Source organism: Silene latifolia, chromosome 8, assembly GCF_048544455.1.
Source record: "Silene latifolia isolate original U9 population chromosome 8, ASM4854445v1, whole genome shotgun sequence".
NCBI classification, from domain to species: domain Eukaryota; kingdom Viridiplantae; phylum Streptophyta; class Magnoliopsida; order Caryophyllales; family Caryophyllaceae; genus Silene; species Silene latifolia.
In genome coordinates, this window is record NC_133533.1 from 9,480,435 (window position 1) to 9,503,560 (window position 23,126).

General features: G+C 36.2%; 4 protein-coding genes and 1 non-coding gene across 5 annotated transcripts; all 5 read right to left on the minus strand.

Moving 5' to 3' along the window:
• Window positions 1-1,069: 1,069 nt before the first annotated feature.
• On the minus strand, window positions 1,070-4,339 carry LOC141594618 (serine/threonine-protein phosphatase 7 long form homolog). Its single transcript, XM_074414623.1, has 2 exons — window positions 1,628-4,339; window positions 1,070-1,540 (listed from the first exon to the last, which is right to left on the minus strand). The coding sequence occupies exons 1-2, from the start codon at window positions 3,002-3,004 to the stop codon at window positions 1,070-1,072; spliced, it is 1,848 nt and encodes a 615-aa protein (XP_074270724.1). The 5' UTR covers window positions 3,005-4,339.
• LOC141594619 (uncharacterized) lies at window positions 3,004-4,233 on the minus strand. Its single transcript, XM_074414624.1, has 2 exons — window positions 3,280-4,233; window positions 3,004-3,009 (listed from the first exon to the last, which is right to left on the minus strand). The coding sequence occupies exons 1-2, from the start codon at window positions 4,231-4,233 to the stop codon at window positions 3,004-3,006; spliced, it is 960 nt and encodes a 319-aa protein (XP_074270725.1).
• On the minus strand, window positions 4,287-5,522 carry LOC141594620 (uncharacterized). The gene has a single exon (XM_074414625.1). It carries the CDS (start codon window positions 5,520-5,522, stop codon window positions 4,287-4,289), a length of 1,236 nt encoding a protein of 411 aa, XP_074270726.1.
• Window positions 5,523-16,420: 10,898 nt separating this feature from the next.
• LOC141594622 (uncharacterized) lies at window positions 16,421-17,828 on the minus strand. The gene is made up of 3 exons (XM_074414626.1): window positions 17,303-17,828; window positions 16,843-17,220; window positions 16,421-16,617 (listed from the first exon to the last, which is right to left on the minus strand). The coding sequence occupies exons 1-3, from the start codon at window positions 17,826-17,828 to the stop codon at window positions 16,421-16,423; spliced, it is 1,101 nt and encodes a 366-aa protein (XP_074270727.1).
• A 5,106-nt stretch (window positions 17,829-22,934) lies between these two features.
• On the minus strand, window positions 22,935-23,041 carry LOC141597686 (small nucleolar RNA R71). The gene has a single exon (XR_012522907.1). It is a non-coding gene; the product is annotated as a small nucleolar RNA R71 (small nucleolar RNA).
• Window positions 23,042-23,126: the final 85 nt, after the last annotated feature.

Sequence of the window (23,126 nt, forward strand, 5' to 3'; positions counted from 1 at the left end):
TTGAATAACTCATTTTCATTGAGTAGCTATTAATTAAAGGTCGAAAAGTTCTTATTTAAAACGGGCATGTCCGTTTTAACCTTAAAAGATAAGTTAAATATTCAGTATCACACATAAGGCAAAAGGTTTGTCCCAACTCCCATCTATGTGAAGAGAGTGGAGTGTTATTTAACACGGTTTATTTTTAAGACGGATATATCCGTCTTAAGAAAGCCTGATTAAAGAAAAACGCAAATTCTTGTTTCAGAAGACCACTTTTTGTTTGAAGTTTCAAACAGGCGTATGTGACCATTTTATGGTTAAATGTAATCACAATTATACAGGCATACAGCCAGTATTACAGTTTACGATAACTTCTTTTTCAATAGTGATCACATTTGGCTATAAAATGAGAGTCCGTTTTTGAAATAATGCTCAAAAATAAAAGAATTGTCGTTTTGGGTCGGTTTTGAAAACAATTATCGAAATGGTGTCCACGTAGGCTCGTTTCTGACGAGCCTGTAGGAGGCTTAAACACGCCATACGTATTGGCGTGTTTACTTCAATGAACACGCCATACGTAATGGCGTGTTTAGGCAGCCCAAAATACTAAACCAAAGTCAGTAGCTGGACAACATAAGCAAAGGAAACACGCCATACATAATGGCGTGTCTAAGGAATAAAACACGCCATACGTAATGGCGGGTTTCAGCAGCCAATTTTCCAACCCCTTTCCAGTGACTATCAAATTGCCAAAAACTAAACACGCCATACGTAATGGCGTGTCTTCCTCTTTAAACACGCCAATACGTATGGCGTGTTTAGCCAGTTGTATTTTTTTTTTTTCATTCTTTGCACAAATTCCCTTCGTCCGTATCTTTCTTTGCCAAAACAGAAAACCAAACTCAACAATGCTCAACAATGCTCAACAATGCAAAGGACAACACAAACCATTGCCTATTATAAATAAAAACCGAGTTTACACAACACATATGTTTCGCACAAGGGGATTAAAATCTAAGTTTTACAACTAAAATGTCAAAGAAATTAACCATCTAAAATGTCAAACAAACCATTAATCTTCTAACTATTACATCATATCCTCAAGTCTTCTTCTTGCTTTTTCGTCGAAGGCGATTCCAAAACCCTTTCTTAGGCTCCGGGGTACCTTCTTCATTGACGGCTTCTTCATTGTGGGTGACATTGAAGACATGGAAGGCATTGAAGACATGGCCGGCATTGAAGACATGGAAGGCATGGAAGACATAGAGTGTCTAGCCGGCATGGATGAGTTCGAGCGTCTACCCCTCCTTGTGTATTGAACCAATGGTGCATCGTCATCCACATTCATTAAGTTGAGGGACTCTTGAACCATTGATGAACTTTCTTGCCTTGGTTCTACGGTTGGTTGAAGGAGATGGGAATAGCCTACATGTTCAAGCGATTGAGAGGAGTAGTCCCGTAGGTGTGAAACCATTGTCCGGAAATGTGGAGGCACCTCAAGAGGCATTTGTCGAAGCTCCGTATCACATGTATTATGGACATTGACGAAACCTTGCGCCTAAAACAAAATAAGTAGTATAAGCTAATCACATTTTATGATATATTGGTTAAGAATTTTAAGACAAGTATATTAAAGTGTACTTACAAGATATTCTGTGGCTCCAAAGGGTGCTTGATAAGTAGCTTGTGGGGGAAAAGGGTTCAAGCGAAGAATAGTGCGATCCCGGTACCAAACCATGTAGGGGTCGAAGTAGTTCATTTCAATATCATCCTCTTCACCACGAAACCGAAAATCACCCCTCCTAACCCAATTTGCTATGTAGGGTTGATGTTTTTCAATCCAATTCCGTGAAGAGGCACCCCTTTTGTCTACTTTGTGCAATTTTGGTTCGGTATCAGAGTTTAACGGGATAATTTGTTTCCACCCAAATTGACGAGCTACCCTATTTGGAAAATGCCACTCAACAATGTCGAAACAAATCATAGGGGCCATCACTGTCCAATCGTCGGAGTCATCATAACAAAACGGGGGCAAAAAAGACAAAATCTGTCGGGTGTAAGGTTGCCATGTAAACTGATCATGTCGCATTGAATCAAAAGCATCCCTATACCCAATTAGTGTGGTCACCCCTTCCGGCCTCTTACGAATCACACTTGCCCACCTACGACCCAATGAGTCAATCCTGATTTGATGTTGTGAACCTAATGGGTTTGGTCCATGATGGGTAGCATTAACGGGTCTCGTGAGTGTAGGTCGACCAATACTAATCCTCTCCCATGCCCACAATTGCAATAGAACAAGGGGACCTCCAATGTCTTTGGACTTTACGTTGCTTGCTCTACATAAATTGCGATACAAAGTAGCAAGTACGGCACTTCCCCAAGAGTAGTTATCTAAGTTACTCAAATCCCTCAACAAAGGCAAATAAATAACTTGTATGTCATTACCACTCTTATCCGGAAACATGATAGTTGCCATTAAGATAAGCAAATATGCCCTCACATATTGATGTAGAACATCTTCATTTGCATCTTCCGGAAGACCACTAAATTTTTCTAACAACCAACCAATCCTCAAAGAAGCCCCCTTAAGGTCTTCACTACCCGGTGTTTTGCCTAAGAGTTCAGTTATTAACAAGGGCCAATTATAAGCGGTTGGTCCACTAATAATATCCCCTCTAATCCGTAGCCCTAACAACACTTGAACATCTTGCAAGGTCACAATAGCCTCGCCAATAGTCAAGTGAAATGAATGGGTTTCCGGCCTCCATCGCTCAACCAAAGCACTTATTAATTCCACATTAAACTTTAAACCCACTAACCTATGAATAAAAAAAAACTGAGTGTCCCTAATGAAATCAACTACTTGATCACTTACCAAAAACCCCTTGTGCGAAACTAAGTGTGACCTACATCGAAGGGAACCAACGTCCCGCCCTTCCAATATTGCCTTGCTCCGGTGTACCTCTTGTTGTGTGAGAAGTTCCGGGTTCACCGGGCCTTGTTGTTGATGTTGTTCCATTATTCCTACACATTTAAAAGAAGATTATTAGATTAGCATGAAAATAAATGTTCAAATAATTAAAAAAATTATGGTAATAAAAAAAATTAAAGACAAGTGTAAGTAGTAGAATACCCTTGTGAATTGTTAACTCTCAAAGTACATGTTTTTTTATTGTGGCCTAAACCACGACACAAACTACATGTGACCTTGTTCTTACTCTTCTCATCCATTTCATTAAGAAATCTTTTATTCTTCCGTCTTCCTTTTCCCCGTTTATTTTGCTCATCGCATACTATTTTAGGCCCATTGTAAGGACCCCAATAAGCCTCATCTTTCAAAGGGTGAAATTTAGAAGCATATGAAGCTAAGTGTTCTCCGGTAGAATAGGCGATGTCCACAAATTGAGTAGCATTTAAACCCTTCTTTTTACAAACGGCATACACATGTGAACATGGATACTTGTATGTTTGGAACTTGTTACAAGTACATGTCCTCTTGGATAAATCAACGGTGTGCAAATGGTTACCATGTGACATGGGTCGAGAACCTCTACGTGTTGTGACTTGGTACACCCCTCCGACATGGTCAAAAGCCACAACCTTATGGTATGCTCCTTTTTGGCAATTTTCCTCCAACAAGGTTGTAATCTTCGGACTATAATGAAGCCCCTTCATCAACCGTTTCCTTGCAAACTCACGTCGCTCAACAAAGTATGCATTGACTCTAAAAAATACACACTTTATGATTGCCGTTACGGGTAGAAAACGTGCTCCTTTAAGAACATTATTAAATGCCTCCGCCAAATTAGTAGTCAATATTCCATATCTATGTCCACCATCATGGCAAATTGACCACTTCTCTATTCCAATTTCAACAACATATTGTTGTGCCTCTCTATTCAACTCACCTAGGCGACGAAATCCTATGTCAAACTTCTTGTTTTGTAATTGCATTGCCGTTGACCCAAACATTTCTTTAACTGCAGTATTTCTAAATCTTGTATTAACATTTGAAGCCAAATGACGAATGCAAACCCTATGATAGGCATACGGCTCCTCCCACCCACTACCAACTTCACTCATTGCTTTCATAATCCCTTTGTGTCTATCGGAAATGACACACAACCCACTTCTTTTGGTAACAAATACTCTTATGCATGACATAAACCAAGGCCAACTATCGGTATTTTCGGCTTCAACAATAGCAAAAGCAACCGGGAAAATTTGATTATTAGCATCAATTGACATAGCTGTCAAAATTGTTCCCTTGAACTTTCCATATAAGTGGGTTCCATCAATGCTTAAAACTGGCCGACAATGTTCAAAGCCATCAATACATGGTTTAAATGCCCAAAAACACGCTTGAATTTTTGCACATTTGGGTTAGTTGTTGGTGTTGTATAAAATTGAACAATAGTGCCAGGATTAGATTCTTTTAAGCCTTGCATGAAACGAGGTAGCAACTCATATGATTTATCCCAATCTCCAAATATTTCCTCAATTGCTCTTTGTTTTGCATTCCAAGCTTTGGTGTATGAAATTGTGTAACCATACTTATCTAAAATATAAGTAACAACAGAGTTTACTTTATATCCCCAATCTCCCTCAACAAGGTTACGAATCTCATGACTTATGAATGCTCGTTTCAAATTCATGTGGTCTTGAGGTACCATGTCACAAACACAAGACTCATCATGAGGACTATTGTATGTCACAATGGTAAAAACTTCAGAATGAAAGTCTTTTTGTGTAGCCCTTAACCGCCAATTACATGGTGTAGGAATCCGGCCACATTTGAAGGTAATAGTATTAGGCTTTGATTCGGCAACTTTGAAAAATTGATTTGCTTTAACACAATATGATGTCACCTCATCGCTAAGTGAAGCTTTGTTTGGGAACACTTGTCCAACCGCAAACTCTTTCCCATGTTCATATCTTACCATATTTTCCCAAGTTTTCCAGCTATTCAGTTCATCCTCATCTAATTGATCAATCTTATTAAACTCAACGATGGGAGCACTAGCAAAGACAAGATCATCATCACCATCTTCTTCATTTGCCAACAAATTCTCATCAAGTATTGCCAATTCCTCATCAATCTCATCACCTTCTAAGTTACCATCAAATTCCCCTTCATTTACGTAATTAGTTTCAAGTGAAACAAATTGAGCAACATCATCTAGCCTAATACTTGGTGTAGGAATGACAATTTGACTAGTAGAAACTTCTACAAATATGTCCATTGAAGGAGCATGTGAATGACGAATACTTGCCCATAACGCTTTAAAGGCTCCCTCATTATTAAGAGGAACAATTTTGAAACACCCGGCACTCGGAAATTTCATCATTACCTTCAATTGAGTACCCAAACTTTGAACACCAATTCCCTTATAAATCTCTTCAACTAATTCAAGATATGTCATCTTTGTACTCGCTAGAATAAAACATTGATTCCCTCCTCTATAGGTTACACATCCATTTTGCTCCAACACTTCACCATCCCAATAACAAATAAGAGGAAAATCACAAATTTCCATTCTATAAAAAAAAATTGAACAAATTTAGTATAAATCAACTACCAATAACCTAATTTCCCTAAAATACATACCTAAACAACAATTAAAAATCAGAAATCGTTCATCCTACCTAATTAGGGTTTCGAAAATTTGGGGCTTTTTTTTAACAACCTTAAATTAACACATATAAGTTGTAGATCTAGGCACAAAACAACATAATTACCAACAATCAAGACAAAATAAGCAAAATCTACATTCAAAAGATGAAATTAAATAAGTTAAAAGAATTAAATTACCTTGCTAATTAGGTAGAATGTATAATTTGAATAGCAAAAACCCAATATAATGCCGGAGATACGCCGGAGATTCGCCGGAGATGAGTGTGAGGTGAAGAAATAAGAAGGGGAGTGAGGTTTGTTCTATCGCGGTATGTCTTTGTGAGGCGAAATAATGAAGGTTTTGTTTAGTAGAAAGGGACGGAGGGACGGATATACTAAAAAAAAAAAAAAATTCTGCCTAAACACGCCATACGTATTGGCGTGTTTGGCTCTTAAGACACGCCATTACGTATGGCGTGTTCTATTTTCTTCTATTTTGCAGCTACTGGACTCAGGCAAGAAATTTGGGCTGCTTAAACACGCCATACGTAATGGCGTGTTTTGTTCTCAAGACACGCCATTACGTATGGCGTGTTTCCTTTGATAATATTTCTCAGCTTCTGTCTTTGATTAGTTTTTTGGACTGCCTAAACACGCCATTACGTATGGCGTGTTCATTGAATTAAACACGCCAATACGTATGGCGTGTTTAAGCCTCCTACAGGCTCGTCAAAAACGAGCCTACGTGGACACCATTTCGATAATTGTTTTCATGAAAATGGTGAAAAATGGTTGTGGAATAAAAATGCATAAACAAATGTTAAAGAGGACAAATGAGGGTTGAAGACTTGCGAAAATTTTCGTCGGTACGAAAACTGACGCAGAGGAGTGCAGACCCACCAAAATGCATAAACAATTCATTTTATAGGAAAAGTGAGGCTGGTCTACCCAATGCATAAACAATTCGTTTTATAGGTAAAGTTGAGTATTTGTTGATGTGGGTGTTTTTTTTTTTTTGATAATTTTTGGTGGTGAGTGAAAAGCTGATGTGGACGCTAAATAGAAGAAAGAAAAGATGAAAAAGTCTAAGATGAAAATTGTTGAGATTTCACCGTTGCGGATGTTCTAAGTCCTACCACAAAATTCGACCTCGCCACATGTTTAATTCGGTCTCGAATTTTGAACCCGTGAATTTTAACTCCTTGAGAATTCTTAAACTTGAGTTTGAATCGACTTAAGGTAGGACTCATTGATACTATATTAAGAGAATAAAATTACTCTATTTAATACAGATGCAGTGTAAAAATAGGATAATCTTAAAAATAATGCAATATAAAATTTCATTTGAATCTTGAGAGAGTAAGTCATCGAACATTTGTTGTTATGTCGTCTTTGACTCTCTTTACTCGAAGCTAGGTGTCCGCCTCTTCAATTCCTAAGCACAATATTCCATTTTCTTTAAATAGTGTTAAAAATATTAAAACGTTATTATGTCGGATCATGTTTTAAGCTATTCTTTCAAAGCGGTATCCATAGAAGTTACCTTGAACATGTTAGTGCATGTAAAATGTTCTCCTTTAACAAAACAGCAAAAAATTAAAAAAACAGTTATTCATTTCGTAGAGCTGTCTAGTACAAAGTCATTTGCTTAGTGAATGCCTCAATTTAAATACCACTTGCTACACAAATTTAGTTTTTCTACTACTATAATTTAATGCTTCAATTTTAGTTACCAACCGAACATCCCAAATTCAACGAGTTTCCAACATAAAATTGTTACTCAACAAAAAAAATAATTTTATATGAAATAGGACTTCAGTCATATATGGCTAATTGTGAATGTAGCTTACTCGATTTAATTGAAAATTTAGTACGGTTCTCCCATCATTATTATTTATTTATCATATCTTTTTAGGATTATTATTTGTAAGGGACAATTAATTCAAATGTAAATAAATGATTATAACCGGTGGATATTTCCCTCTTTTTTCCGGATTAGAATTTTGAGCTTAAATATAGTGAAAAAGATAAACAAATTATAATCTGATACAAATAAAAATATATACACAACTACACAAGTAATAACCAATTATTTTGACAAAATATATTTTTAGCAAAAAAAAATGATACTGTAGTAAAGACTTGACAATCCGTATGCAAGAAAGTAAAAGACTTGACCATATTTGCTTTATTCCATGTAAACTGGGGACGTTGTTCTAATTGCACAATTTTGGAGTCTTATGAGTAATAGAAGGTGTAACGTTTACATACTTTATAGTTTGTCAATATTTTAGGTTCTTTTACATATTAATTAGAGTAATACTCATTCATTCTGTACCGGTCAATTGTTATCTATTTTAGTACTAGGTAAGGTTTATACAAGTGGGCAAGTGGAGAGATAATGTATGCAAAGAGACATGTGGTATGTCCCTTTTGTTTATCATTATTTCCTTGTCGTTGTTGTTCTCATTTTCTTGGTCTTTGTGCCAAATTGAATCGATAATAAATGACCGAACGAGTAATTTATTTGTAATCAATGAAACAAAAACTTTTTATAAGAGGTAATTACTTCCACTAATATGAATGAGAACATACTTTTCATTTAAAGTGAATGTTTATACTCGTATGTAATATTCATCATTTGAAATTATGGGTATTTTAGCAATGTGATTATGGTTAAGGTTAAGCCGTTAAGGTACTAAATGTCCCAAGTCCTATTTTTTTTTAATATCTTTGCATATGGAAGGGGAATATATAGTGCACCAAATGTTCTCCTAGTAAATAGTACTTCAATATTATTGGTTGAGGTAATTATGAAACGTAAACTTTAGATTGTCTAACATTTCTTTGAGGTCAAACAAGGCACAAAGATAGTACGTACGACACTATGACATAAAGGAAAAGAGAGTTCAAACTCGTAATCCATTTTCCACTATACAATATATACATTTGTCTTAACTAAGACATACTAAATATTTCGTTTGCAGCTGCCCTTTCTTAAAACGAATGTACCAATCTTAAGACATACGAAGTATAATGATTTTCTCAAAAAATAATGTATTACAAGCATTTTATGTTTTATTTCGAAAATACCCGTCCCAGTATTTTTGAAGGCAACTAATTAATAAGTTGGGTTTTGCAAGAAAATAGTAACTTTTATTATAAGTAAGAATAACTAAAATTAAACATAGTTAAATTTTAATAGAATGAGAATCTATAAAAATGATCACACACATGCATATAACCTACTTCACATAATAACATTAGGATAATAATGAGATACTCCGTAGTAGCTTGGAAATGATCGAATAATTCATTTTTTATCAAAAAAAATAAAGAAAAAGAAAATAATATAAAATCATTAAGAAAGAAAAAAAAGGACCAAGGACACGAGCATGTTTGGCCTAGTTTGCTTAAAATGAGTTTCTATTTTTTAATCTTAATTTTTTAAAAGTGTTTTTCAAGAAACAGAAACATCAAATTGATGCTTCTATTTTTATGCGCAAAAACATGGTGTTTGAGTTTTTGAGAATCTACTATTAGATTTTAAATTTATAATATGTTTGGCCAAAAAGTATATTTAAGTTCAAAAACACTTTGAAAATTAAGGTCAAACACACACTGAGAGCATGTTTGACCTAGATTATTAAAAATGAGTTTTTGTTTTTAAAGTTTGATTTTGTAAAAGTAGTTTTCAAGAATCAGAAATACCAAATTGCTCCTTCTATTTTTATGGGCAAACAGATGGTATTTGAGTTTTTGAGAAATTATTTTAACTTTTAAATATATGATGTGTTTGACCAAAAAGTATTTTTAAGTCCAAAAAACACTTTGAAAAGCAAGACCAAACACATACTAAATCTTTTACAACTAAATTAAAGCCATTAGGTAAAAAAGTGGATAAACATATGGAATTTTGATTAATTATAATTACAAATTAAAAAATAAAATCATTTACATAGTAGTTAAGAGTTAATGACACCGGATTTTTATGATTAATCACTCAATTATTAATACCAAAAAATAAATATTTTCTCTAAAAAAAAAGACCGTCTCACATGAAAAGACGGTTTTAAACCGACTAATTGATTGGATCCACAAAGGATCTTTGCTCCTCCGTACATAAAAAAAATGGCAAAGTCACAGTAAAGAACAAAAGAAGGTGGTGGTGAGTTGTAAATTTGAGTGTAAACAACCGAATAGAACAGTAGCATTGCAAACACATACACTTTCTTCATTCACCTAGCCAGTTTTCCTCTCTAACTACCTTCCAACAAAAACTTTATCACGACTGATGATAACGATGTTGAACGCCAACTGGACTACCGAAGGCTATTGCCACCGCCACCATCACCACTGGGTCGCTTTCTCTTTGACCTTTCCAACACCCTCATTAGGTATATACTAGCTCTACATACATTTTCCCATTTTTTTTATTTACTTTGATATTTCTTGATCATTAAATTATTTTATTTTATCATGGAGTGTCTAAATATGTAGTTAAATTATTACCTAATTTATTTTTGTAAGAAAATTGATAAAATGTAGTTTAAGAGTATTTTTTTTTCAGAATTCTTTCATTTAAATTGATGCATTTTTGAAAGTTATATATGAGTTCATTATGCTATATAATTAATCTTGTATGGGTTTAATTTTATCTACTTACTAGTATGATTTTGATTTATTTTCACTATTTTATTGTAGGGTTTAATTTCGCCTTCTACTACTATGATTTTGATTTTCTCTATTTTATTCTATGTTATATGTAGTTAATCTTGACATCTTGTATGAGTGTAAATATGTAGTTAAATTAATTTTCTACATAAATAATCAAGTATTTTTGAAGAGTATATGAGTTTAAATTGCCATGTTTCGGGTTAATGTCTTAATTGAAAGTGAATGGAAGACTTGAACATACAAGTAGTAGCTAAACTTTGAGTATAATTCGTGATTACTCATGTTGTTTTTAATAATATGCCCGGAAATCGAATTAGTTGATTACAATTGAGACGAAATATATGAACTACTAGTTAATTCAATTCACTACTTTATATTGATGTAGGTTTTGGAAGGTGTTGGTAGCCATTTTGTCGATCATTATTTCGTGGGCAATACCATATCATGTCGGTATTGTCCATGAATTTACGCAAGGGTGGAAAATATGTGACTTGATCGTTACTACTTTTATCTTTCTTGATTTTTTTATCTTCGCTAATACATCCTATGTTGATAAAGTAACTGGCTCGTGTGTCCGTGACCGATTCAAGGTAGTAAGAAACTATGGCATTTGGGCCTTTTTGGACTTTATCTCAATATTTCATTTTACACTTGCAATCTTAATATTTTCAAGCTATGGCATTGCAAAGTTATAGATCATGATACGACTGGTGCATGTTTGAAAGATAGGCCGATTATCAATGTAAGTTAGTTATATTACATAAATAAATACACAATAATCATTTTAAAGTTTTACTTGTTTTAACAGAATGTACTAATGTCTGTCCTTATTTATTTTATTTTATTTTGGCAGTTTGAAAAGAATTCCAACACAGAGGCTTCAACACTTTTGTTAGATTGCTTAAGCTCATTTCTATAAGTATTACAAATTTGATTAATTGATTGAAATGGTAGTTGTGTTTTCTTATTAATCATTGTGTATCTATATTGAACTAGTTTTATAACCCGGAGATTCTTTTTCTTGCTTTGTCTATCCAAAAGATATAAATCAATCAAATTTAGAAACGACCATGTGTCCACATTTGAATTAACTAAATAGATGAAATTGACTTAATTTTATGGTTGTGGAGGTTATGGTACAGTGTTCAAAATCAGAAATTGTCTCTTTTATCGTATCTCAATTTATCCAATTTTCATACTACTATCAAATGACATGTATCAACAACAAAATTGATAACTTATCGACTAAATTGAGACTCACATTCAATATCTACATAAGTTCATTATCGATTAAGTTCTTATTTATTATGTTTACTAACTTCCATATAACTAGCCCTTATTCTTGTTTGACAAATAAGTTTGAAAATCTTCAAACTTTGAGAAAGTTTGTTGGGTTACAAAGTTTGACTGAAATTTTTTGAGAGAAAATTTGTGGCTTGATCACTCAACTTAAGGATTCACTCACTAGTTTATCCAATATTATAAGTCATTTACCGAAAGATACACAGATCGAAATTAAAAGATATGTTGTTGGATGAATTTCATCCATTATTGTTTATAGGTTTTAGAGGTTGATATTGAAACTATACCGTCCGAGATGGTCCTTATACATGAGCATGAATATCCGGGGAAAATCTACATTCTTGTAGAAGGAGCTATGTCAAGATTAGGACACACAACCCCCTTTGAATATGTGGTGAACTAGGATCATTTGCGTTACTTCCACAACTTTATACAGTTCGAACCACCTTGCCATATAACTTTGATAAGATGAGGACACTATAGCAAAGAATGTGATTCAGGCAAGTATTACATTTAAGTAACCATATGTTTACTATAGTAAGAAAAAAAGTTATTAATCAACATGTATATTGTTATAATATATCGTCAAGGTATATTTATTGTTATGTATATACCCACTAAACTTTTGCCACGTTTTGTTAGTATTTTTTCACAATTATTACTATGTTTGTTAGTATTTTGCAACGATTATTATTATTGTTTTTTTATTTTTTTTATTTTCTTCTTTTATTATACTCCCTTCGTCTTGGTCATTTTTCTACCTACTATTATTATTTCATTAAAAACGGTTGATCTATATGTAATTAATTCAACTTAAAAGAAATTTTTTAAAATAGAAATTTATGTATTTTTATTCGCGAACTATAATTTAAGGTAGATTGAATGATTAACATTGTTTTGAAAGAATATGGCGAGAACTACAAATAACGCTTAAAATATAAATGATGATTTTGTCTGTAAAATTCATTCTAACAATAAAATCCCAAATTTCAATTAGTATTTATTTTGATGTTTAATGATTGTTTAATCCTATATATTAAACGAACAACCAGAGAGCTAACATGTCAGCCTGTGGTTGAAAGTTCAATTTTTTTATTTTTTTCCAAAGGCCCCACCACATTACCCATGTTCTATTAAACTTTTTTATTTTCCTAAAACACTAGATTTTGTGAAATATGAAATCTGATTAATGTTCAAAATATGATACTTCAATTATTGAATGATACGGCCAAAAAATAAGAATATGATGGGATTAAATGACACTTTATACAAGTGATATACTCCATTAATATTAAAAAAAAAAAAAGTAAAAAAATGTCTAGAAAATAAAGGAAAAAATCTTTAAAAAGAATTTATTTTTATTATTGTATATTCCATTAATAGCAGACTATTAATAATTTTTATAACATGACCACAAAAATATTTGAAGGGTAAAAAATACAAACAATAAAACAGAAATTTGTTTATAATAGATGAATAGTAACATTTAAAATGGTGACCAGTATATCAATTTTTTTTGGTGAAGTTACCAGTATATCAATTAAAGAGTAAAAATATATAGGTAATGATTAAAGAGTAAAAATATTAATCAAAAAAAAATTCAACATAAAAATAATTAAATTTAGTACTACTTTTTAAAAAATAGGGATACGTAGATACAATTAGTTGTAAATCTACAAATATAGAGTCAAAATAGTGGTTGAAGGAGGAGTATGGAGTACGGACGCATAATTTTTGTGGAGTGCGGAGACGAAATAGATGGTTGAGGGAGATTTGGGTGAAATGGTTTGATTAGGTAGGGCTAAAGGCATTCATGGAAAATTGATAAACATGAGATATAGAAAGATAATTGTGTATTGTATTGCTTGTACGATTACAACCTATTGTTAGTCTATATATACAATAGAAAGAATAACTTGTTTAGGAAACAAATAAAACAAATTAGCTATATACACTAATTACAATATTATGTTGCTTGATTTGTGGAGGAGGCAACGTTCAAGAGCAACGGCTCTTTTGGTGGAGCTAATACCCCCCCGCAAGTTGGAGTGTGGAGATTCGAGACACCCAACTTGGAAAGTAAATCGTCGAAAGAAGCACGCCCAAGAGCTTTTGTAAAAATATATGCTAATTGGGCTTTGGTGTGGACATAGCTTGGGGCAATGACGCCTTTTATAATTTCGTCGCGAATGAAGTGACAGTCAACTTCGATGTGCTTTGTACGTTCGTGAAAGACCGGGTTTCGGGCTATATATAGAGCCGACTTGTTATCACATCGGAGTTGAATGGGACGGTTGTGTTTGAGACCGAGAGATTGAAGGAGTCCCTTAAGCCATTTAAGTTCACATACGGTAACGGTCATGGCACGGTATTCAGATTCAGCCGAGGACCGAGACACTGTTGCTTGCTTCTTCGTTTTCCATGATATGGGGGAGGAGCCCAGAAAAACCAATTAGGCGGATAATGAGCGACGGCTAGTAGGGCATGTCGCGTAATTGGCATCACAATATGCATGTAGACGTAAATCACTGTCGAAACGAAGAAGGATACCTTGGCCTGGTGAATTTTTCAAGTATCGAACAACTGTAAGTGCTGCGTTTCAGTGCTCCTTGGTGGGAGCGTTCATAAATTGGGCAAGAGTATGTACCGAGTAAGTCAACTCAGGACGAGTGATAGTGAGATAGACAAGGCGCCCCACGAGGCGACGATACGGTTGTGGATTGGACATTAATTCGGCCTGAGAGACTGCCAAACGATGATTTGGCTCAATGGGTATAGGAGTGGGCTTTGTCCCAAGGAGACCTGTTTCTGTTAGAATGTCAAGAGCGTATTTTCGTTGGGAGATGAAGATGGCGGAGTTATTACGGGCAATTTCAAGGCCAAGAAAGTACTTAAATGTCCCGAGGTCCTTCATATAGAAACATGTGCTTAAGTATTCTTTAAATTTTGTGATAAAAGAGGAGTTGTTACCACATATTACCAAGTCATCGACATATACCAGGACATGGACTTCGATATCAGAGCAGGAGAAAGAGAACAAAGAGTGGTCATAGGGGCATTGACGGAAACCATATTGAACAAGAGCAGAGGCTAGTTTAGCATATCAGCAGCGAGGTGCTTGACGAAGACCGTATAGGGATTTCCTTAGGCGACAAACCTTACCATCCGTGGATGGAGAAAAACCGTGTGGAGGCTTCATGTAGACTTCTTCATGAAGATCTCCATGTAAGAACGCATTATGAACATCCATTTGGTGAAGAATCCATTGTTTGGCGGCGGCTATGGCTAGTAACGTACGAACTGTGACCATTTTTATTGTAGGAGCAAAGGTTTCATTATAGTCGACGCCTTCAATTTGCCGATTGCCCATAACAACGAGGCGAGCTTTGTATCGTTCTATGGTTCCATCAGCATTATATTTAATTTTGTAACCCATTTAGAGGCGATGGCTTTCTTGTTCGGAGGTAGGTGTTCAAGAGTCCAAGTGTTGTTCTTTTCAAGAGCCTCGAGTTCAAGTTTCATTGCTTCACGCCATTCGGGAACCTACACGGCATCTTTAAAGAAACTAGGCTCATGATGTTTAGTCACGGCCGACAAAAACACTTTATGTTTAGGAGAAAACTTTTCATAGCTAAGATAGTGAGAAAGTGGAAAAGCAGTACCTGAGGACGATGAGGTGGTGGTAAGTGAGTGCAACGAGGGACGAGGTTTATCAAGAATAAAGCCTTGTAAATTAGAATTGGGAATCTTAGTGCGATGTCCCCGTCCCATGTTGTTCGAGAGAATCGGGTCTGATGTGGGCTCGGGTACCGTTGGTTGAGGCGAAGAGGAAGTAGACGTGTTGGACGTGGGAGATGGGTGCACGTCCGGTGTAGAGGTAGTAGTGGATGAGAGAGTGGAGGTGGGAACAAGTATAGGGTCGTTGACAAGAGTCAAAGGGTCGATAGAGGAAGAATTAGTTTCGTTATCAAAAGCACTTATTTGGAGATGTTTGTAAGGAAATTCGGTTTCTACAAAAATAACGTCTCGTGACTCAAAATAGGTTTATGTATCCATATCAAAAAGACGCCAACCTTTTTTACCAAATGGATAGCCAATGAAAATACATTTACGGCTCCTAGAAGCAAATTTATCATGGGAACGATTTAAGTTCCGTGCATATGCAAGACAACCGAAGGTTCGGATAGTGTCAAACGGCGGTGATTTATTAAAAAGCAATTCAAAAGGAGTTTTTCCATTTAGAAGGGAGGTCGGGGTGCGATTTATTAAGTAAACGGCACTTAAGATACATTCATTCCAAAAATATAAAGGAAGACCAGCTTGAAAACGAAGGGCTCGTGCGACATTTAAGATGTGACGATGTTTGCGTTCCACCCGCCCGTTTTGTTGAGGGGTGTCAACATTAGAGGTTTGAAAAAAGATTCCATTTTCTTTAAAGAAGGATATTAGAGGTCGAAATTCGGTACCGTTGTCGGTCCGTAAAATTTTAATTTTCTTATCAAATTGACGTTCTATCATGGCAAAAAGATTTAGTAAAGTTTGTTTTGTATCACTTTTCCGTCGTAAAAGGTAAACCCATGTAGAACGAGAAAAATTATCAGCAATTGTTAAAAAATGAGTAGAACCACAAGAGGCATTTTTGGAGTAAGGTCCCCATAAATCACAATGTATAAGATAAAAAATAGAATTAGCGCGATTATTGCTTAAATTAAAATGTTCGCGAGTCTGTTTCGCGCGTAAACAAATTTCACAACTTTTGCTACTAAAATTATCAAGAGTTCGAGAGGTTTTATTAAGAAAAGGTAAATAACGAGAAATGTGGGATGAAGGGTGCCCCAACCTTCAGTGCCAGAGTTCAACAGAATCCGGAGGATCGGCCATACATGCTGTGGCTTTATCTTGTCTAACACCTGTGAGGTAGTAGAGCCCCTCGTGTTGCTCACCCGCACCAATCACCGTCTTCGAGATACGGTCCTGAATAAGACATAAATTGTGAGAAAATTGAATGGTGAGAGTACTATCCATAAGAAGATTTGAAACTGAAATTAGATGACAATTTAAATTAGCAACGTATAAAACATTTTGTAAAGTAAGACGGGATGATAATTTGATATCACCACTTTTAGTGGCTATAGTAAGGTCTCCATTTGGTAGACCAACAGAGAGGGGAGTAATATTTTTAAGATGTGAGAAATGGGAAAGACATCCCGACATATGTTGAGACGCTCCCGTATCAATAATCCAAGTAAGGAGAGAATCATTACCATTGAGACGTTCATTTGCTTGGTCAGATTTGTGAGCCTGCCAGAGGGTACCCAGCTCTTCCAATTCACGTGGAGTCAAATTGTTGAGATTAAGCTTGTCAAATTGAGCAAGAGGGGGATGGGAGGAGGACGTATCAGGGGGCATGGAAGCAATAGATGTAGAAGCCATATGTGCTTTTGGTGACGGCCCAGAAACAGACTGTTTCGTCTGATCCGTGGAGTTCTTTCGGCGCGGGTCGGGGACGAAAATAGCATTACTCAAGTCTGTCGCATTAGGGTCTATATAGATACGATCCCGCGGACGGTCTCCCCATGACTCGGGAAATTTTCCCGTAACAAGATAGCAAAATTTCAAACTATGGCCAGGTCTCTTACAAGCTATGCAAAAATACTTAGAGGGTTCGTTTGGGTTACGACGTTGGGTACGGGATCCCCCCCCCCCCCCCCGATTGACGAGAACCTTGAGAATAGCGAGTAGCAAATGCCATAGCATCAGGTGTAGAGTCAGACTTAAGAGAAGATAAATTTCTGATGCCCTCGTCTTGCAAAAGACGATTATATATCAAATCTAAAGAAGGCAGGGGAGAGATTCCTAGAATCTGGGAACGTATGCTAGCAAACCTATCATCAATTCCCATTAAGAAGATACGTACCTTTTCTTTTTCTCTTCTAGCCGTGATAACAAGTTTCCAATCACAAGGACAAAAAGAGCAAGAACATGGCGGAAGTGCATCGTGTTCCAACAGAGCATTCCAGATAGTAATCATCCGACCATAATATGCAACTAAGGATTCAGTCGGTCCCTGGCGACATGTTAAAAGATCGGACTGCAATTGATAAATTCTGGCCTCGTTAATTTGACAGAAACGTGTCTTGATGTCTGTCCAAAGTTGTTTCGCTTCGGGACGAACTATGATCTGATTGCGCAAGGTAGGTTCGATGGTATTAAAATCCACATAGAGACTAAGGCATTCGTTGACTGCCATGTTTCGAAATCATCCGTATTTTGTGATGGTTTGGGGACGGAGCCATCAAGATAGGCGAGTTTACCCTTAGCCATGAGTGCAAGTTGAAAAGAACGGGACCATTCATCGTAGTTATTCCCATTGAACATGACGGGAGTGATGCTATGACCCGTATGTTCAACGTGAATAATCGAGAGTGAAGAAGTTTTTGTGGGTTCGCCACTTTGTGTGGCTGGGTTTGTCATGATGAGACTGAAAAGAAGAAAAAGAATAAGACGGCAGAGATTAGCAAGAGAAAAAAAAATATGCCCTAGCTTGATACCATGATAAACATGAGATATAGAAAGATAATTGTGTATTGTATTGCTTGTACGATTACAACCTATTGTTAGTCTATATATACAATAGAAAGAATAACATGTTTAGGAAACAAATAAAACAAATTAGCTATATACACTAATTACAATATTATGTTGCTTGATTTGTGGAGGAGGCAACGTTCAAGAGCAACGGCTCTTTTGGTGGAGCTAATAAAAATAATAGGGTACAAATGATTGTTTCAATGTATTTGTATATAGGCAATGGTGGGTTTTGTGATATATGGGACGTTAATTTCATTTTTATGGACTTTGGTCGGTCTTTGTCTAAACTCTCTCGAAGTAATTTTGAGTTTTCAACCCCTCAGTTCACGAATTACCAACAATTTCATTTGGGTTTTACGAGTTATGCACTACTACAGATACAGCCTATAACAACGGGTAAAAACCGTTGTAAAATAAAAAAGCGGACGTTGTTAAAGCGGCCGTTGTAGAAGGTATTTACAACGGTTTGCTTATTTAGTGGAACCGTTGTCTAAATTATTCACAACGGTTAAAAGCCGTTGTTATTGGATGCTCTCCGTTGTGGAAAGTGTTTCAAAATTTTGGAGGGAATTATATAACAACGGTTGTCGTATGTATAACCGTTGTTGTAACTTTTCCTCCAAAATTGTGAAGTCTTTTGACAACGGGTTTATGTTACATACCCGTTGTTGAAATTGTTAGTAACAACGGTTCTTTGTTTAATACCCGTTGTTGTAATTTTACCTCCAAAATTGTGAATACTTTTAACAACGGTTCTTTGATTAAAACCTGTTGTTGAATATTATGCGCGGGTATTTGTAAATGTCATTCACAACGGTGTTAGTTTTATTAACCGTTGTGAAAGGTATTCACAACGGTTTTTTTTTAGTAACCGTTTTTATTACGTACACCTAATGTTCTGAAAAATTAAATTTGTTTCATGCCATTCAAAAACCTGCATATATCAAGAAAGACACCATATACCAAAGACCAAAGATAAATCATAGCTGGGTTCATCAGAACTCAATAGATTCAATTCAACCACAACAGCAGCATCATATATATATATATATATAATTACAAGGAGTTGAATTTACATGAACTAATTAATCATTCCCTAACTTCAACAAAAAAATTACTAATAAGCTGATCTAAACTGTGAGTATAGTATCATGCATTTCTATCTATATATATTCTAAGACGTAGTTGCCCCACATGTCTCTTACCTCGTCTATATCTATACTTGAGTATTGCTCAATCTGTTGTGACTGGTTGATTACATACTGCGGAAAAAACAAAGAGAATACATTATGGTATATATAGCAGCAAGCAAGACAACATTAGCAACATCATGGTATATATAGCAGCAATTGCAAGACAACATTAGCTCTAATTTAAAAAAAAAGTAATAAACACATGTTTAAATTATTACTAACCCTTTCTGGAATAACGAGATATCTTCGCCTAATAATCTCCAACATGAACCGACAAGCCTAGTATCCACATTGTATGCTATCCTGGTGGCGAGGGGCCTATTATTACATAAAAAAAAAACAGACGAGAGAAGGCTCACATCAGAATCTTGAACTTTAGGTATTGTATTAGTATTAAACACAGATTTTGCACTTAATGTTATTGTATTTGAGCACGTACCCCTGTTATCGTAATAAAATCAGGGCCAACATCAGAATCTTTCGTGGGTTGATCCTCCTCGTTTGCTCTTTTCTTCTTAAAGGCCCTTTTTTTAAAAAATAAAAAAGGAGGCAGAAACTAATTTTTTTAGGGGCAAAAATATGAACGAGCTTTTTTCTATAAATAAAAATTGAAAATGTTATTATAAATAAATCAGTATTATAAACTTACATTTTAATCAAGTGCTTAAAAGTCTCGCTTGGTTGATGATGTAAAGAGTCCAACCAGAAAACTTTTTTCTTTGTCGGCATGATGGCTGCTAGCACCCAATGAGTCCTACATCAAGAGACATCATCATTATTAACAAGTACATATATTAGTTATGAAAATGCAATTGTAGGGGGAAACTGATATACGATTAATTTACTTCTAATTCCCTCTTTCTTTTATGCATACCGACTCATAACGAGTCGGTTTCGGGTGTTTTTCTTTGCTTTTTGTGCCCAATGCCCGTACTTGTTACCTTGTGCATCCTTTTGTAGGAAACAACCCGAGTATGGAGAAATTGGGGCAAGAAAGGCACCCCATTGCCTTTACATGAAGAAGAGGTGAAGAAATGCTGAAGAGTGTGTTTTCTTGGCGAGGCCGTGGCCGGTCTAGCCACCGGCAAAACACACCCCAGAGAATGACTTAAGAATTTGAAGAAAAGTTGAGAAATGTGCTTTGCCGGCAGGCCGGCAACCGGTCCACCGGTAAAGCACAGCAGGTGGAATTAATTTGAAGAATTTGGTGAAAAACAAGCTTGGCCTCGCTGCCCGGTAGAGCACCTGCAATGGTCAACCGGCATTTCACACATCCAAAGTCCTGAAAAAGGTGTTTTGCCGGCAGGCCGGCAACCGGCCCACCGGCAAAACACAAATGCCAGCTATTTTTAAATCTTGCACGGTGTTACCGGTAAGACCACCTTTGCTAGGTGCACCGTAAGCAAAACGCACAGACGGGATTTTGAGCTTTTCTTCCTCTTTTCTTCCTAATTTTGTACAAGCCTATAAATATCCCCTCTTAAACCCTTTTTAACACACAACCCTAGATCCATAATTTTTACCCTTTCAAGCTTTAAACTTTCTTAATCTCCTTGTTAATCTTTCCTTAATTAAAGTAGTTCTTCAATCAATTAGTGATTGAATTTGGGTTTGTAAGAAGATTGAAGGATTTCCTTCTTTATTATTTCTATCCAAATTCCTCTTTCACTATTTTGTTGGTATTAATTCTCTCCCTATTTCCATTTGTTTACATTTTGTTCATCTTTTATGTTTGTTTGATTGTTTATGTTAAAATTGTTGTTGTTGTTTGTTTGTTGTTGTTAATTCCATCATTGTTTATCTTATCATTGTTCATCTTTCCTTTGTCCCTCTTTCTTTTGTTCATCATTGGGTAGTTGTCCTCAAAGACTTAATCTTTGAGTTGATTTGGTTAAAGATTGTGTCTTTAGGTTTAATCATTCTCATTATTAGATTAAATCATCTTTTTTTACACCCATTGTTAGATTGTTGCATGTTTAGTAGTGAATTTCATCTTCTCACCATGTTTGTGACCAAAGTTTCCATCTTTATTGTTTATTTTGCAATTAGGACCATGATTAGTGAGTAGTCTTCCACTAGGGCTCGGTTTGACCCAACATGAGTAATTTCATTAATTGAATTTCATATAGGCTAATTATTTGGGGAAATTGGTGAGGGTAGTTTAGAGGAATGACTTGGTTTATGGGTTGACTCTTGGGTAGTGTCGACTTACGACCCTTGACCACCAACGAGAGTTGGTTAGGTTGTGATTTGGATACCCGAGATTTGACCCTACTGTTGACCTCGGTTGAGACCGAAAGGGAGAACCGGGGTAGGACACCTCTAAATTAGCGTTTGAAATCGACCCTCGAGAGAGGGAGTGGGATGACCCGGGAATTGATGGGGCTTAATGACCTTAGCAAATATTGGACCACCTTGGGAAAATGCATGTTTTTGGGGTAGTCGGGTATTGAGTTAGGGATTCCGACCTTCGAACCCGAGAGGGGGGTTGGTGGGTAGTGCTAGTGTCCTATTTCGAACCCGAGAGGGGGGTCTTAGGCGAATTAGAGCCGTCACCTCCTCACCTAACTACCCTTGTGATTAGCCTAGAAATTTAACCATGTGGAATTGCGAATTGTTTGGAAAGAACCGAGTCTTAGGCCGTTTAATTATTTGAATTACAACCTACCCTTCGTCTTTGCTTATTTTCCTTGCTTTTGTTAAGTTTGCATTTCGTTTTGTTCTAGATAGCATTAGTATAACAACCTTCATCTTTTGTTTTCGACTTAGCTAAACGATCGGATTAGAACAATTAGTAATCTTTTCAACTCCTTGTGGGATCGACCCTTAATAGTGTACAACGATAAAATCGTGCACTTGCGAGGTATAGCTTGACACCATCAAGTTTTTGGCGCCGTTGCCGGGGAGTTCGGCTAGATATTAATTGTTTTCATTCTTGTTTAGACTAAGTCTTTTGTTACTAATCCCTCTCTTGAGTGTGTAGGACTTTTTGCATGAGAAGGAGAACTCGAAGAGGTCATCCAATACGTCCGATTGACCACGAGATCGAAGCAACCGCAAGAAGACTAAATTCACTTCGTAGAAGAGGGCTTATAGAAACACCGATTCCTCAAGAAAATCCAGTAATTGAGGACCTTCAAGAAGAACAACGGGTCTTTGAAGCTTTCGAAAATCCTTTTGCAACACCGGAAACGGAAGTAACAATGGCCGCGGTTCCTATGAGAGATAACTTGGCTCCGAAAAAGGTGGTGAATCCGAGTATTGTGAAGCCACCTATTCAAGCCAACAATTTTGATGTGAAAGCCACCTTGCTACAACTTGTCCAAGGGAATCAATTCGGAGGGGGAGCCACCGAAAACCCCAACGAGCATCTCAACGAGTTCTTGGATAGTTGTGACATGTTCAAGGCCAATGGAGTCACGGAAGACGCCGTACGCCTTAGGCTTTTCCCTTACTCTTTGAGGGGAAGTGCCAAGGAGTGGCTTAAAAGTTGTGAACCCGACTCTCTTCGGACTTGGGATGATGTCTCTAAGGCTTTTCTCAACAAGTACTTCCCACCCCAACGAACCGCAAGAATCAAGAGTGAGCTCCAAGGGTTCACCCAACAAGAAGATGAGACCCTTTATGAAGCATGGGAGAGGTACAAGGGCCTCCAAAGGCTATGTCCTCACCACGGCATTGGAGATGATGAGCTCATCAACAATTTCTATGAAGGGTTAAACAATGATATGAAGATGAACCTTGATTCCGGCTCGGGGAAGGGA